This window comes from Salmo trutta, chromosome 15 (assembly GCF_901001165.1).
Source record: "Salmo trutta chromosome 15, fSalTru1.1, whole genome shotgun sequence".
Lineage (NCBI taxonomy): Eukaryota > Metazoa > Chordata > Actinopteri > Salmoniformes > Salmonidae > Salmo > Salmo trutta.
Window position 1 is genome coordinate 39,782,351 of NC_042971.1, and position 18,364 is coordinate 39,800,714.

An 18,364-nucleotide genomic window follows, 5' to 3' on the forward strand; every position below is an offset into this window, starting at 1 on the left:
AAGGTTTTGAATATCATATAGAATTGCAAATACCTGCATGTTTCTACATGGTTATTATTGCCATATCTCTGTAATTTTAGAGAGATTCAAAGTATTCAATGTGGATGCTGACATCGTGGCTAGATTTGCCAAGAAGAGTCTCCCAAAGGACTGGGAGCAGACAGGTGGTCATGTCACCTGGAAGGTAGGGAGTGGCCAGCACCCACCCTTGAGGTGGCTCAGAGAGTTCTGGAAATGTCTCAACACTCACTGGAGATGTCTGAGATGTTTTGAAGGTATGCCACTGATACCCATCGAGCCTCTTCACGATACTAGCCATTCTGTCAAACTTGCAAGACTACAACAGAATCCAACCATAATTTTTGGGAAAAGCAAGCAAACCATCTTTGAGAAAGTGATAAAGAATGTTGGGGGAACAGTGGTGAACAGAGATGAGTGCCTGAAGCACCAAGATCTTGACTCGTACGTACTACCACCATCGCCTCAGAACATTCTACAGGTGTTCATGAACTTAGATGCCAGTCAGGTCATCAGTGGAATCAGGTCTGCTCCTCACCATGAGAAAGAGGAACTCAAAGTCTACCTATCTACTCTGGATTCTCTCACAGTCCAGAAGCGAGATCTGCTCTCAAAGATGCCTCTCTTCCAATCAATGGCCGGAGTATACGTTGCCGCCCAATCCAAACAGGCAGTGGTTCTGAGTTCCACCCTAGCTCTCCCCACAGAGCTCCCCGTGCTGGATTCCATTGTCCGGTGTGCAACTGAGGCTGATCGCAGGCTCCTATTGTTGCTCAAGGTTGATCTCCTGGATACCGCCCAGGCGGCCATTTATTTGGTTGATGGAGTTGAGAGGAAGTCTTTCAAGAAACATGAGACTGAGAGAATTATGACCTGGATTTTACAGCATGGCAGTATCCTCTTCTCACAGAATGGGACCTTGTACAGAAAATGTAAGGATTTGAGCTTCATCGAAGTAGATGGAGAATTGAAGAAGACTTCCAGTATTTTCGATCCAAACAATAAAACCTTCCAAGTCCTTTTTGAAAAATATTTTTTTCCTCCAGCTGTGTTCACCCAGACTCCAGAGATGCTTGACGGCTTAACACGTATTGGATTGCAGACAAAGGAAATTGAAGTCTCAGCAGACAACGTGTTGCATATTGCCACCCATATTGAGAAATCACGTGTTCACTCACAAAGGGCTTTCAAAAAAGCAGAAGCACTTCGAAGACTATTGAATGACAATGACCTGCTTTCCCAGTTCTCTCATCAGCAGCTGCAGCACCTCTCACAGCTGCAGTGGGTCCCTTGTGAGAATCCTTGCATCGCGAAAGAAAAGAACAAGCGGAAAAGTTTCTACAAGCCAGAGGAGATACGACATTCGGAGTACAAAAGCATTGTAGGGCATGTCATGCCTCTTACTGGAGAATTCAGTCAGAAAGTAAGCAGCAAACTGGGTCTGTTTCGCCTCCCTCCTGCTGAGAAGGTTATGGAGAATGTGACATTGCTGGCAGCTGTGGCCCAGGCAATGACAGATCCAGATAAAGATGTGGAGTTTAAAACCAAGCTGCATAGCATTTACAAATATATGCAAAATCACATTCCTGCAGTCAGGGAAGTGATGAAGAAGGGATGCATACCTTGGCTGTGGATCCACAACCATTTTGTTTTTCCTCGTGATGTAGTCTTGACCTACCCACCTGATTTGGATCTGAGCTCGTACATTGAGAGGGTGACAGATGAATTTCTTCCATACAACACCTTGCTGACAGAGTTTGGAGTGAAGACATCACTGTCAAAAACAGAAATAGAGGACATCCTTCATGACATCAAACGGACCATTGAAGAAAGGTCCCAACCATTTGGCGAACCCTCAGAGCTGAAAGTGTCAATAGCCATTCTGAACTGGATGTGGAGAGAGAAGGAGACCGTCGGGGTCAATATCCCTGTGCCGGTCATGGCAGGGAGTCAGAGATTCACCCTGCAACCGTTGTCCAAGACGGTGTTTTGTGACATAAGCAGAATCAGTCTGGAGGATATACAGCACGACCAGGAGGAGATTCATGTCATCCATGAGGAGATTTCACCGGCGACGGCAGAGTGGCTGAACATCCCGTTCCTCAGCACCCGGATCCTGCGTCCAGAGTTTATTGGAATAGAGCAGTGTGGGCAGTCAGAACCCATAACTCTGAGGATCAAGAACATCCTGAAGGAGTATGACGAAGAGAATGACATCTTCAAAGAGCTCATTCAGAATGCAGAAGATGCTGGAGCAAACACCTGTAAGTTCATGGTGGATTTCAGAGACCACAAAGACCCAGCGGACAGCCTCATAGACCAAGGCATGTCCCTCTGTCAGGGACCATGTCTCTGGGCCTTCAACGATGAGCTCTTCACTGAGGATGACTGGAAAAACATTGTCAAACTCGGATCTGCCTCAAAGGAAAACAAGGTTGAAAAAATAGGGAAGTTTGGGCTTGGATTTAATGCTGTGTACCATGTGACTGATATTCCTTCAATCCTCAGTGGCAAGGGGCTTCTGATACTTGACCCAAATGTTACACACTTGCAAAAGCACATACAAAACAAAGCAAATGCTGGAATCAAACTGGACGTATCTCGGGAGCAGCTTTTTCACAGGTTTCCTGGACAATTCAGACCATATGAACGCATTTTTGATTGCAATCTTTCAAAAAAGAGCACTCAGAAATTCTTCCAGGGAACGCTCATTAAACTACCTTTCCGGACACGAGAGGAGGCTGTCAAGTCACAAATCAGCGGAAATGTGTATGACAGCGATGACATAGTGAAATTTCAACAGAAACTGATCAACTCACAAACTCATCTCCTCTTTCTGAAGAACATCAAGACGGTATCTCTTCAAAACCTCCCGAGCGATGCTTCCACTCCTCCTCAAGACGACCAAATTGAGACGCTCTTCACTGCCACCAGAAAAGTTGTGAGCACAATCAAGATTCCAGAGGACACTCCTCCAGGAACGATGCAGAATGATGCTCTGAAATCTCTGATGAAGCATTATGCGAAATGCCAAGAGGTCATTGACTGCCATAGAGCCAACATAGCTGAACTAACTCAACAACATTGTGATGGATCTGATATCCAGTTTTGGCTTCTGTACAATTGCTTTGGGACACAAAATTCTTTACAAATGGTCCAGACAGACAACAAGCATACCGTGTTCTCCTTGCCAATAGGAGGTGTTGCTGTACCATTAAACAAAGAACCACAGACTGGGAAATGGGTCCCAGGAGACACCAAACTAGTTGGCCAGGCTTTCAGCTTCCTCCCCCTCTCTGTTGCCACAGGGCTCCCGGTGAACCTGAATGGATCCTTTGCTGTAACCTCTAATCGGAGAGGTCTGTGGGAGAGTGGAGTGAAATATGACTGGAATAGAGCTCTCCTGCAGGATGCTGTTACAACTGCATATGTCACTACACTACTAGTGTTGAAGAATATGTCAAAAAATGGAGACCTTCAACATTACCAGTACTACACCTTTTGGCCCAATGAAAAGAATGTGAGCAAGACTTTCAAACCCCTGGTTGATGAATTTTACTTCGCCATCACTCAGCACTTCTCTGGCAAAGCTCTGGAGCTCTTCAGTGATGGGAACAACTGGTGCTCAATGTGCAATGCCAGATTTCTGGACCCAACAATTCAAGAGGACAAAGCTGTAGGAGAGCTTGCAATGAAGGTTTGTCAAAGATATCCAAACACATCTTATCATGTTGTCCCACTGCCATCGTGGGTGAGACAGAGCTTCATACAGACCGGCTTTGATACGATTCTAAATCAGAGAACATTTGATTGGGAAACATTTTACCAAAATGTGGTATTCAACAACCTGAGCACTATGGACCAGAAGAGTAGGAACGCTCTTGTGCTGCATGCTATTGACCTGAATGACGATGCCATTGACAATCTACTGAGGAGCTACCCATGCATTCCTACAAAGAAAAGTGGACAACTCCAGTTCATCAAAAAACTTGTGAATCCCCCTGGAAAAGTAGCATGCTTGTTTGAGCAAGAGGAAGGACGGTTCCTTGGGGGGACCAAAAATGACTTCTGTTCCTCTAAAAGGATTCAACGTCTGTCAGAACTGGGGATGCTGAGTAACCAGCTCCCTTTGGAGGACATCACAGAGAGAGCAGAAACCATTGCCAGCATTTGGCAAAAAGAAAAAGGGAAAGCATACAAGCATCTTCAGTGCATCCTGGAGCTGATGAGGGACTCCTTACAGGATGAAGCCTCGCCTCACTGGGAGACTCTGAGAAACATAGAGTTCATTCCAGCATGTGCTCCAGTGAATACATGGGAAGGTAAAGATGGAGCAGTCAGGCTTCAAAAGCCTACTGACATTTACAGTGACCGATGTCGCCATCTAGTTGACATGACACAGTCTGTGGTAGACTCTTCAAATTTGAAAATACACAGTGATGATGCAGTGCTACGCATACTGGGACTTTGTGAAAGCCCTTCACTTGAGACAGTGCTTCAGCAGCTGCAGGAAGCATCCAAGCACACAGAAACATTTGACAAACCAATGCTTTTCAACATCGCCCTTGAATGCTACAGATTTCTGAGTGAATGGCTGCATGATGAGAAGGAATCCTCAGCCATTTTTGAGAGGGCACACTCATTCCCATTTATCCTGGTTGAAGACAGATTTGTGGATGTAAAATCTGTGGCAAAATTTGAGAATTTTGAGGCTAAACCGTATCTTTATGTCCTTCCACCTGCCTTGTCCAGTTTCAAAGAGCTCTGGAAATGTCTAGGCATCCAAAAGCAATTCACACCAGAACAGTTCCATGGTGTACTGCAGAAACTTAGCCAAGCCTATGGTATCAACCCACTTTCCAATAATGATCTAGAAACTTGCCTGACAATAATCCTAAGGGGATTATATAAGGCGAAAGATGAAAACCAAAATGATGGTCTCATACCTGATGAAAACCAAGATGACTGTCTCATACCTGATGGAAGTGGTGTTTTGAAGCCATCTAACCAGCTCTATTTTAATGACAGCCCCTGGATGGAAGTGTCAGAAGATGTCACTTTATGCCATAAAAATATATCTCGTGCCATTGCACTTTATTTTGGGGTGAACACAACAAGACACCACACACTGCAAAAGCATTCAGTAGAGAACTTCTCACCATTTGCCGAAGAGTTCGGACAACATGAGGAACTGACCGTCCGCATTAAAAACATAATTGCAGCTTATCCCTCAAAGAAGGACATCCTGAAGGAGCTCATACAAAATGCTGATGATGCAGAGGCCACAGAAATTCACTTTGTTTTGGACAAAAGAAATCACAGCACGGAAAGAACATTTGGAGAGAGATGGCATCCACTGCAGGGCCCTGCACTGTGTGTGTACAACAACCAGGTATTTTCTGAAGCTGATCTGAGAGGCATTCAACAGCTGGGAGAAGGTGGAAAGCACAACATTCCAGGGAAAACTGGAAAATATGGACTTGGATTTAACTCAGTCTACCACCTGACTGACTGTCCTTCGATCCTAACCGGTGACAAATGGCTCTGCATATCTGATCCCAATCTGAAGTATGTTGAAGGTGGATCACGAGAATCACCTGGCCGCAAGTACACTCTGAGGAACGAATTGAAGAACACCTTCATGGATGTTTACAATACATTTCTCCCAAATGAATTCTCTCTTGAAAAAGGCACCATGTTTAGGTTGCCTATCAGGACGTGTGCCATGGCAAAAACCTCAAAGATATCAAACAATGTCGTCAATGACAGAGATATTGATGAACTGTCTTCAGCTCTCCGTGAAGACCCTGAGGGATTGATTCTCTTCTTGAAGAACATCAGGAAAATACAGTTCCATGAAATCAACACAAACACAGGAACGCTCAGAATCACTTTCTCGATTGAAAAAAGTATTTCTGAGAAGAGTCTTGCAGAAAAGGTTTATTTTCAAAACCACGTACAACAGTCCCTGTTGTCTGATGGACCAACAACACCACATGAAGCCATTTACAATGTCAAGATTTCATCATCTGATGAAAGGCAAAGCCAGTGGATCATTGCAGAGCAGTTTGGGTCCTTTAAAGGAAACACTGATATGAAAGGAGAGACTGGCAGAGTTCCCCAGGCATCTTTGGCAGCATGTGTAAGCTCTCATTCTAAACAGGATGACTTCAGTGGACAAGTGTTCTGCTCCCTGCCCTTGCCTGGTAAAACTGGACTTCCAGTCCATGTAAACGGACACTTTCAGGTAGATTCTTCCAGACGGGCACTCTGGAAAGAGGATGGGAAAAGTTTGAAGACTGATTGGAATGAGTCTCTGAAACGGAACATCATTGCCCCACTGTATGCTGGCCTTCTGAATTACATCTGCAACCTAAAGAAAGTAAAACCCAATTCCATACATCTTATTAATTCTGTCCTGGACAGCTCCTACTTGTCCTTCTTCCCCACAATTACCAAAGACATTGGCCAAGATTGGCATGAAATGATTAATGAAGTGTACAGGTCAGTCAATGAAAAAGAACTCTGTGTTGTTCCGGTACTACGCAGATCAACTTGTCAAGTCCAACCCCAGTCAATGACACACCTGACAAATGTAAAGGAGTACACTGTTGACTGGTCAAGTGTGAGAAAGACAGAACCAACTGACACACCTCATTTAACAAGCATGGAGAACAGCATCTTAATTTCTATTTTAGAAGATATTGGAATGCAGTTGGTTCCTTCATCAACAAAGATGACAAAAATATGGACCTGCTTCAAAACAGCTGGAGTTGATGTGGAAAGAGTCAGTCCTTTGACGGTGGGAAACTACCTGAGGAAGAAACCACTGAATGATCCAACTCAAACTGAAAGGGGTTTACCTCTACCCATTGGGCAGACTTTGATCAGAGACAAAAATAGATGCTCCAAGCTCTTGGAGTACTGTATCAAAGATGTTGTACTTAGCAAGAACGCTTCCAGTTCAGAGAGCGAACTTCAAATAGCTGCTAACAAAAAACATTCCACATCAGTCAGTGGACTTCCACTCCTTCTCACTCAAGATCAGATTCTCAGAGTGTTCGATCCTGAGTCTCCCAAGCTTCTGTCAACATTTTACAGAATGTTCCATGGACATCAAGAGGATTTTGCTGATTACAAAACCAACTTCAAACATGTTGAGGTTCTAGAAGATGGGAACTTTCTTGAGAAATTGACAATTCCAGTCACAGCTAAGTATTTGAAACCTATACTTCTGCAACTCCTTCAAAACTGTGAAACTGATCCACACTGCAGTTTACATGTACCAGACAAGACGATGCACTTATGGCTGAAAGCGCTTTGGAAATTCTTTGATGGTCAAGTCAAATTAGCAGCTAAGAAGGGTGAAGGTGATAATCAGGCTCTTAGGGCCATCAAGGAGTTGTTCTCTGACTGCCCTATTTTGCCAGTTGTGTGCCCAAGACTAAACAACAAACATGTTCTCCAAACAATGAGGAAGATGTCCAGTGTGATTGACGTTGAATCAAAAGAAGACATGTCATCTATCCTCCTGAAACTTGGTCTCATGAAAATAAACATTAAATTCTTCAGACATTTGGTCCAACTGCCGTATCAACATCTACTCCCTGAGCTCTTGAAGACAAGTGACGGCAGTGCTGTGTTAGACCAAGTCCACCAGCTGGAACATTCAGAGTTTTGGCATCTGTCTAGTGATGAGTTGATTAAACTACTGCAGTTTCTGCAGTCTGGGATGTGCTCATCTAAAAACAGACATGGCTACCAGAGAAAGCTCAAGTCATTGCCATTATTTGAAACCATACAGGGTAGACGGCAGAGGATTGATGGACAACAAAATGTATTCATCCTCAAAACAGAGTTCAATGAAAGCTTTCCAGATTTGTACATGGCAGATGACAACAACATCTTCCTCAAATATAACTGTGAAAATGAGAGCTTGTCAGAAAACCTGAGCATTAAAATCTTAAGTGATTTGGAGTACTATGTACAGTTTATTCTGCCTTTCCTACACAAGCTAAACGAGAACCACATTATTCTCTCTGTCCAACTGTTGTTGTTGCTACAATTAAAACCCAACTACAAGTACCATGAAAAAATCATCTCTACAATGAAAAATGTGAAATTCATTCGGAACATCCATGGGAATCTGCAGATGGCCTCTTACTACTTTGATAAGAATGAGAAGTTGTACAAAGTCATGCTGCCGCAAGAGAGATTTGTACCAGAAAGCTTCTGGAAAATTTTCCCAGATGGAGGGATCATATCTCATAAGGTTCAAGCAAGGAAACTGCTTGAAGAACTTGAAATGAAGTGCACTGTGTCAGATGAGGAGATAATTGAGTTTGCTCATAAAATTGAATTGGATGCCAAAGTCACTGCCAGCCTCCAAGAGCTGAAACTAAAGTCGTCTACATTGTTTGAAACTATTTTGGAAAGGGATGTCGAAAAGCTAGCACCAAACTTTCTCAAAATTATTTCTGACATTAAGTTTGTTTTTCCTGTGGAAATTCAAAAGAGATTGTGCAGCTACCACCAGTCATTTGCTGGAGAGAGGACTGTAGTTTCAATCAGAGGTTGTTTGCTTGGAAAAGATCTCCACAAGTCATTGATTTGGACAACCATGCCAATACTGCACTTAAGAATGTGTATTGAAAAGCATATAACAATGATGAGAGAAGCAGGCGCTGTTGAACAGCCTCCTCCGGAACGTGTGATAGAGAACCTCAGAAACATCTGTCAGTCACCATGCCAAACTCCTGACTTGGTTGGAACACGAGCTGAAGTGTTCCGGACATCTTACACCTATCTACAAACAATAGAGTTTGACCCCAAGCTGTTGTCTGACCTCCCTGTGGTGCTGGTGGAAGAAGATTCTACTCTTGTAAAGACCAAGAAAACAGCTCTGGTACTGCCTCACAACGTGAAGTTTAGGCCATATTTGTATTGCATTCCTCCAAAGGATGTTAGGTATGCAGAATTCTTCAAGAAAATTGGCGTCGAAGACGAGCCTACTGCAGAGCAGTACTGCAACGTGCTACAAGAAATCCATGCAGATTCCACCGACAAGCAAACCCTTCAACCAAATCAGGAGGAAACTGTGAAATGTGCTGTAGAGCAGCTTTTTTGTCTGATTAGGAAATTGGAAGAAAATCAGTTGACCTCAGAATTTCCCAAGGCTTTGTATCTACCATCAACAGATGGCAGACTGTACCCTTCAGACTCTCTGTATTTCAACGACACAGTCTTCCAGGGTAGCAGATTGGAGGGTGCTCTTAAAGACTTGAAACTCCTGGAGAAACTGAGCAACTGCCATTTAGGGTTCGACAGGTATGGGCATCATAAAATGCTGCAATTGTTGCCCCTTGAGATACGACCCAAAATGCTCTCCCACACTGTAGTAGAGAACATGGTGGAATCCAACATGCAACTGTGTGAGTACGGGGAGGGCTGCGAGTTCAGTGGATGGTTTCAGGCACATCTGTCCTCTGCTCCTTTCAGGCATGGTCTGGTTTGTCTCATTAGACAGCAGAAAGAGGGCCAGGTATCACAAGGCGACGCTGCCACCATGTGTGAGACAATCTTTGGCAGCATTGAGATCACCTGCTGCAAGAGCCTTGAAACGGTGCTTTGGCTTGGCCAGGAGCTACTGAGTGGCACCACTGCTGCCACACAGCTGTATGTCAAAAAGGGCCAGCAAGGTTGCACCTTCTACCTGAAACACAACGACGACACAGCCCACAAAGTGAAGAGTGAGGTCATCATGAGACTGACTTACGAGATTAATGTCCTTCTCAATAACATTCTCTGCTCAAACCTCCTGCTAGTTCTGGGACACCTTCTCTCGTGTGATAGCATGGAGGATGTCAAGATGGCTCTGGAGCAGAACGGTATCCATAACAGTGCCGATACTGGTAGCACCAATCCCGAAGAATCCCTGAAAGTACCGCCAGAACCAGGAAGTCCTATTCCTGAAGAGTGGCACGACACCCTGGACATGAGCTACCTCAACAACTATGAAGCTGGGGAATACGTTGGCTATAAGAAGACGGCAGAGGAGGAGCATTGGTGTTATGCAGTTATAGTGGAACAGCTGTGTGTACCAACAGGCCAATCAGGACAGAGTGCCCACAGATACAAAATACAAATTGGGAAAGATAAAGTAATCTTAGTCAGTGCCCTTGATCTGTACCAATTTAAACGGGAAAAGAAGCCTTCTTCCACTGGAGTAACTTGCATGGAACTGGTACAACTGGCAGAATCTGTTCCACGGTCATCATCAACAAGGGTCTTGCCACAGTCTTTGGAAGAAGCTAAAAAGGACATTGAGGATTGTCTGGCAGAGATCTGGACTCTGTCTGCAGAGGAGAGACACAAGGCCATCAAGCGCCTCTGGTTGAGGTGGCACCCGGACAAAAATCCAGACTGTCTGCAACTTGCCACAGAGGCATTCAAGTATCTGCAAAACAGAATTGAGGATCTTGGTAACAGCAGGACGGGGAACCAATCATCCCCGCAATGGAACACAAATTTCCGAAACTTCTACAAACAGTGGAACCAGGAAGCTCATCGCCACCGGCGTGACAGAGAGAGGTTCTTCAGAGCAAGGGGCCACAATACCAGATACAACTTCTATACATATCATGGAAATGTACCACAACCCAATAGAGCAGAGGCTCAGCGTTGGCTCAGTCAGGGACAGTGTGATCTAGCTGCTGCTCACAACGACACAGGAGGCAGGGCCACAGAGTGGACTCTGTTCAAGGTACATCAGGCCGTGGAGAAGGCTCTCATAGCAGCCGAGTACAGAAGACATGGACAATATTCCAGCAACATTTCCATCTCCATCCTGGCTGAGCGGGTGTCTGAATACAGCCCCAAGTTACACACTCTACCCAGCATTGTGAGCAAACTGAAACAGCTGGGAGTCGACGCCAAGACCACTCAATACCCAAACTACCACCCCTTACCAAACATTCCCAACAAAATGTTCAAGTGTGAGAATGAAACAGAGGTACTGGACATGGCATCAAAGCTTCTGTGCAAAATAGAAATGTATATTAATTGATTCAAGACAGCCTGCATATGTTTCCATTGGGCACTGATAGAAAACAAACGGTTGATTATTGCATCCAGTTCTTTTAGAAATGCCCCCCCCAAAAAATTCTAAATTCTATTTGATTCAAATTAGAAATGCTAAATGTATATTTCATGTTGAGCTTGTGCTTAGCTGCAAGTATATTATGATCATTCAAGTGGTTCAGTAATTATTTTTAAGAATACATTGATTTAAAGGAGAAATTGTTTTTGTTATACGTCACAAATACAGTAAAATGTTAATTTTTCCACTTTATGTTGAAGATGTATTCTGTTCTAATAAATGTCAAATATAAATGTGATTTAATAAAGTAAAGATTGATCATTCTCTGCATCCTCTGACACATTACAGTATTTAGTCTCCAAGTAAAACAATGATCAGTCATCGGATAAAAGCATTTTATTTATTAAGAAACCATGAAAATAATGACAATGAACCATATCAGACAAATGCATGTCAACTAACAGAATGTGCTCTGAAAATATCTCCTGTATGAACGATGTCACCACTCATCAGAAAAGAACAGTCTGGTAGTGTGTGCTTGGTTGTCTCTCGGCAGTAGCCAGCCCTCCAGTGTTTATGCAATACAAAATGTTTTGTTCTGTTGTCTTCATAGAGAAACATGTTAGTCTGGGGTTTCATTTGAATCATCTTCAGTCTCTTAACACACGTCTTCACCATGACCCTATGGCTGGAGCCTTTATCTGGGATCCAACAATAATAACTTGTGTAACTCTGTATATACAACAGGCTGCTGCCTGGGCCCACGCGGTGCACTAAGGATACAGAGGAGTCTTTACATAGCAGATATAGTATGGTGGATGGTAGGGGAACAAAATGTACTTAGCATTACATGCAGCGATCCAGACTGTTTTCCACTGGTGGCACCAGCCCAACTGTCACGCTGGTGTTTTTTTTATTTAGCCCAAATGACGGCGTGCCGTGTAAAGGCACGGGGACGAAGACCAAACAAACACACAGGGTTGAAACCCAAACAAAAGAGCGAGGAGTACCTTGAATAAATAACAAGCGCACAATGATTAACACACAGGACGAGACCTGTAATCATCTGAGCAGTCCACAAGGGCACGAAAGCCCAAAACACACAGCACAGGTACTCACACGCACCAACGGACATTGTAACAATAATCGCCCCCCCAATGGAAACCAAAGGGCACATATATACAAATTCTAATCAGTGGGAATAGGGGACAGGTGTGCGTGATGAAAGTTCCGGAGGGATCCGTGACACCAACATCAATAAACATAGCGGCGTCACGCAATAGATAAATGAGTAATCATCTTATTAAGTAATCCACAATGCTTAATAAGAAGTGTAAAATACTATTGAGATGGTATTCAATAAACAAGTTGTTACATCTAACATGTCCAAACAGGAATGCATGATTCAAGATATTTTGATATGCAACCTAATCCAGTGATTGTCAATAATTTTGGGTTGACAATTAGGCTATTGTTATAGTTTACCGTCAAAATAAGGCTCCAGAATTTTCAGATGTTTTTGTTCAGCAGAGATTAATTTTCCTTCATCTTTATGTGGATATATAGGCCCAATTCAATTGGTGCTAATTCACCACGGGCGAATTCAGATCCGAGGTAAGTGTGCGGAAATGTAACGTAATTCCCTTTTTATGCACTTTTCTCTCTACGTGTTGTGACGTACAGCAGGTCAGCCACCAGGGGGAGACATGTCGAGGCCTGGTGACAGACGGAGTATACATCATGAGGCGATAGCTCCGTCTGCTGGATGTGCCAGGTCTCGATGGACTCTCCGGCCGGGACTAATTGGGGCTGATTGGGAGTTGGTGAGTAATCAAGGGCTGATTGCTCACCAGCTGTACAAGTCCCATAAAGCTGCCAGAAGGGCAGCACACAGAGAAGAGACTGGGGGAAGAAAGGAGTCCCGTATAGTTGGGGACGGTTGGGGACCTGAACGATGAACAGGCGGCTAACTACGACAGACTCGGGAGATACTCAGCCGCTACGGGTACAGCCTGGCCCATCGGGTTCAACTCTTCCACAACTGGAGGTTTATAGCCGACGCATCCCCGAGCCCAGATGAGCGACCTATTGCGCGTCACCAGGGGATGGCTCCTAACCAACGTATCCACCCTCTCCATCCTAGACAAAGTGGTCCTGGATCGCTTCCTACGGGCACTCCCCCACGACATGAAGAGGGCACGAGTCTATTCGCGCCCCAGACCTTGGAGGCCTCCTGGAAGCAGAACACTCAGGCCTTGCTGAGTGGGAGTCGGGCCGAGTCGGCGTTCCGTTCGAGGAGTCGGAAGGACAGTCCCACTGCTGTGTACCCCGAACCGACAGTCGGCAGGGCCAAAGGACAGCAAACCCCTGGAGAGACGGCTGGGGTAGGGCCGACCCGCCACCAATGACCCCAGGTAGATGGAGACCAAAGGAGGTGTTTTGAGTGTGGCGCCCGGGGGCACATTGCTTGGAATTTCCCGGCTCGAGAGGAGTCGATGCCATCAGCAAGCCTCGGAGGCGAGGTGGGTCACGCAGTGAACTATTGGGCACTCCTGTTGAGCACCCCACGAATTAACTGCACCCATGGTCCCGGTGAAGGTTGACGGGCATGACACGGAAGCTCTATTAGACTCCGGAAGTATGGTTACCCTCGTAACCACGAGCCTGCTGAACCAGGAGACCGAACGAGGTAGGGAGATGTCCATTTCCTGTGTTCACGGGGACACAAAGCGGTATCCAACCGTATGGGCCAACATCGTGACGCCACAAGGGAGCTGCCAGATGATCGTAGGTGCAGTACCAGAGTTGCCGGTACCTCTCGTAGTGGGACGAGATTGTCCGCTGTTCGCAGCCCTTTGGGGGTACGAGCTGAGGAAGAAGGTACAAGCCGGCCGAAGACGAGAGCGAGGATGACCCATCGCGTGTGCGGCCCGGAAGCAAACGGTTGACCAACCTGTATCTACGGGTCCGGAGTCAGAGGGGGTGCCGGAACCCGACCCCCCCCCCCCCGGGGAACCACTGGAGAAAGAGCCCAGCCTCTGCCTCGATTTCGAGGGGCCAGTCGAGACACCCGCTGGGGGCCAACTGAGGGGACAATTCGGGACAGCCCAGTGGGAGGATCCCAACTTGAAAGCCGCCGCAGCCCAAGTGATAGTGGTGGATGGACAGCTACTTCCGGGGGTGAGTGACTGGCGATACCCCCATTTCCAAATCAAGAATAACCTTTTGTATCAGGTGTCACACCAACAGGGGGAACTTCGAGAGGTATTGTTGCTGCCCCGACGGTACATGGGAACCGTTCTTCAGCTGGCCCACACCCACCTGTTGGGGGCACACCTGGGAATGGAGAGGACCCGGGAACGGATCGCCACCCGGTTCCACTGGCCCGAGATGAGAGCCATGGAAGACCACTGTCGCAGCTGCCCGGAGTGTCAAATGACTGCCCCAAAGGCCCACTTTCAAAACCCACTGGTCCCCTACTGATCATCGGGTTGCCCTTTGAACGCATCGCCATGGACATAGTGGGACCCCTGGTAAAAACAGCACGAGGACACCGGTACATCCTAGTAATAGTAGACTATGCCACCCGGTATCCCGAGGCCATTCCACGTTAATTACCGCGTATGGCAACCGGGGAGACGGAAACCCCAACAGATTTACCACGTGAACCTGTTGAAGAAGTGGCACGAGAGGACAGGCTTGGCCGTGTTATGGTCGGGTCCCAGGACGCCAACCGTACCAGTGGTGGTCCCGAGCAATGAGGACCTCGACCCGGCCCAGAAGCAAGAGCTCAGGGAGCTCGTCGATTGGAACACGGCGGTGTTCTCTGAGAAGCCGGGCCACACGACCCTCATTGAACACCACAACCGTACCCGGCCTGGGGAAATGGTACGAAAGAGGCCATATCGGATTCCGGAGGCCCGAAGGAAGGCCGTGAAACAGGAATTGGAGGCTATGCTGAGGATGGGGGTCGTTGAAGAGTCCCACAGTGCATGGTGCAGCCCCATTGTGCTGGTGCCCAAACCAGACGGTAGCCTCCGCTTCTGTAATGATTTCCGGGATGTGAACGACATAAGCTTGTTCGACGCCTACCCCATGCCGAGGGTGGACGAGCTCATCGACCGATTGGGAAAGTCCCGGTGCATCAGCACCCTTGACCTAACCAAAGGATATTGGCAGGTACCGTTGGCAGCCTCCTCCCGGGAGAAGACAGCGTTTTCGACACCAGACGGATTGTATCAGTACCGGGTGCTCCCGTTCGGTCTCCACGGAGCCCCGCCCACATTCCAGCGACTGATGAACCAAGAACTTCGACCCCACCAGCAGTACGCAGCGGCCTATTTGGATGATATCATCATCCACAGCCAAGGTTGGGAAGAGCACCTGACACGCCTCCAGGCGGTGGCAAGCCGGGTTGACCGCGAACCCAAAGAAATGCAAACTAGGGTTCAAGGAGGTGGAAGGTTCACGCGGTACGTGACTGGCCCATTCCATGCATCAAGACACGGCTCAAGTCCTTCCTGGGACTGGCAGGATACTATAGCCAGTTTATCCTCAACTTTGCGGCTATAGCTTCCCCCCTCACCGATCTAACTAGGGCCCGCCTCCCGAAAATGGACGGATGAGACAGAAGCGGCGTTCAGGCGCCTGAAGGAAGCGCTGTGCTCCCATCTGATTCTCGTAACGCCCGATTTCCACGTGCCAATGTTGGTCCAGACGGATGCATGTGATACGGGACTAGGGGCCATTCTGTCCCAGGTACACGATGGGGAGGAGCACCCCATCATGTACATCAGCCGAAAGCTGATACCCAGAGAGAAAAAATACTCTATTGTTGAGAAAGTGTCTAGCGGTGTCTAGACACTCAAGTATTACCTGTTAGGTACCCACTTCACCCTGGTCATGGACCATGCTCCCCTGGTCTGGATGGCCAGGGGAAGGGACACAAACGATTGGGTCACCAGGTGGTTCTTGTCCCTTCAATGCTTCTCTTTTTCTGTGGTGCACAGGTCAGGGGCGAAGCATGGAAACGCAGATGCCCTATCGAGAAGGGAGACATACGTCGCACTGATGACAGCCCCCTCCCTGACAGAGCTAGGGGGGGGGTGGCGTACAGCAGGTCAGCGATCAGAGGCAGACTTGTCGAGGCCTGGTGACAGACGGCGTATACATCACGAGGCGAGGACGGTTGCAGAGGTAATAGGAGTGAGTTCAGTTTTTAATCCCCACAGGATACAGCAAGACCCGAAGCCTAGAAGACTGTGTCCCGGAGAGGGTCTCATGGGAGAGACCAATTCTTTTCTTTTGAACTATTATTTTAATAAACCCTTTTTGAAACTGAGTTAATCCTACTCTGTCTGTGTCTGATCTGTGTAAACATTTTGACCCAACCCCCTGGTCTTCCACAGTGTATTCTGATCTTGAATTTAAGCATGAGAATAGCATGCTATTCACCCACTATTCGTTGGAGGTGGATATCAAAGAAATGAAGGTGTGGCGGAGGTGTCTATGGATACGCCGTATTCTGACCTTGACCTAATACCCTCATAATTCCACCATCTTTACGTGTGATGAATAAGGTCAAGCAACCTGTCTATTTTATTCTTTCTAATAAAAATGACATTCTCCATGCACTGTAATTTACACGTTGATAAGAGGCTAAGCTATTGATAAGAGCTAAGTAAATGAGTAAGCCGTTTGGATAAAGGGATTATAAATAAAAATGCTAATTGTTTTAGATCTATTTTACCTTATGATCGTTGGAGACAAATGTGAAACCAGTAACATGGCAGCAAACTGAAGCATATCAACATATGTGACCAACCGGCTCGATCTTATGTAGCGAAATTGTGTTTTTGGATAAAAGTAGACTCGGAGCTAGAAAATGGTATATCATACACTACAGTTGTGGCCAAAAGTTTTGAGAATGACACAACTCAATTGTTGTGAAGAAGGATTCAGGGTGCCCAAGAAAGTCCAGCAAGCGCCAGGACCGTCTCCTAAAGTTGATTGAGCTGCGGGATCGGGGCACCACCAGTACAGAGCTTGCTCAGGAATGGCAGCAGGCAGGTGGGAGTGCATCTGCACGCACAGTGAGGCGAAGACTTTTGGAGGATGGCATGGTGTCAAGAAGGGCAGCAAAGAAGCCACTTCTGTCCAGGAAAAACATCAGGGACAGACTGATATTCTGCAAAAGGTACAGGGATTGGACTGCTGAGGACTGGGGTAAAGTCATTTTCTCTGATGAATCTCCTTTCCGATTGTTTGGGGCATCCGGAAAAAAGCTTGTCCGGAGAAGACAAGGTGAGCGCTACCATCAGTCCTGTGTCATGCCAACAGTAAAGCATCCTGAGACCATTCATGTGTGGGGATGCTTCTCAGCCAAGGGAGTGGGTTCACTCACAATTTTGCCTAAGAACACAGCCATGAATAAAGAATGGTACCAACACATCCTCCGAGAGCAACTTCTCCCAACCATCCAGGAACAGTTTGGTGACGAACAATGCCTTTTCCAGCATGATGGAGCACCTTGCCATAAGGCAAAAGTGATAACTAAGTGGCTCGGGGAACAAAACATCGATATTTTGGGTCCATGGCCAGGAAACTCACCAGACCTTAAACCCATTGAGAACTTGTGGTCAATCCTCAGGTTGGGTGGACAAACAAAAACCCACAAATTCTGACAAACTCCAAGCATTGACTATGCAAGAATGGGCTACCATCAGTCAGGATGTGGCCCAGAAGTTAATTGACAGCATGCCAGGGCAGATTACAAAGGTTTTGAAAAAGAAGGGTCAACACTGTAAATATTGACTCTTTGCATCAACTTCATGTAATTGTCAATAAAAGCCATTGACACTTATGAAATGCTTGTAATTATACTTCAGTATTCCATAGTAACATCTGACGAAAATATCTAATGACACTGAAGCAGCAAACTTTGTGGAAATTAATATTTGTGTCATTCTCAAAACTTTTGGACACGACTGTACAGTTGAGGAACAATGGGAAAGTAATTCTGCTTTGAAAGTTGATAAAATTGTAACCTCATTTTTGAGGTTGTTTTGGTAAACCTACTGGAGAGCGCTTTGTCTACACCAATTCAGCATCGTTTACACCCTCTTATTAAGCCTTAGCCCCACCCATCTCTTTAAGGATTCACATGTGAGGCCATGTACTAAATAACCAAAGATTTCAAGACTAAATTCTGGTTTATACTACGGGTGTATTCGTAAATTCAATCTGGAG

General features: G+C 46.2%; 1 protein-coding gene across 2 annotated transcripts in view; it reads left to right on the forward strand.

The window, feature by feature from the left end:
- Window positions 1-16,462, forward strand: part of LOC115149010 (sacsin) — a 35,752-nt gene extending 19,290 nt beyond the window's left edge. Inside the window, exon 8 of one of the 2 annotated variants that reach the window (XM_029691452.1) lies at window positions 16,126-16,462. In XM_029691452.1, the coding sequence (XP_029547312.1) occupies window positions 16,126-16,187 (62 nt within the window). In that variant the 3' untranslated portion in view covers window positions 16,188-16,462. Of the gene's footprint in view, window positions 1-80; window positions 11,445-16,125 lie in introns of those variants that run through there. The other variant, XM_029691451.1, reaches the window with a different exon arrangement.
- The last annotated feature ends 1,902 nt before the right edge of the window (window positions 16,463-18,364 follow it).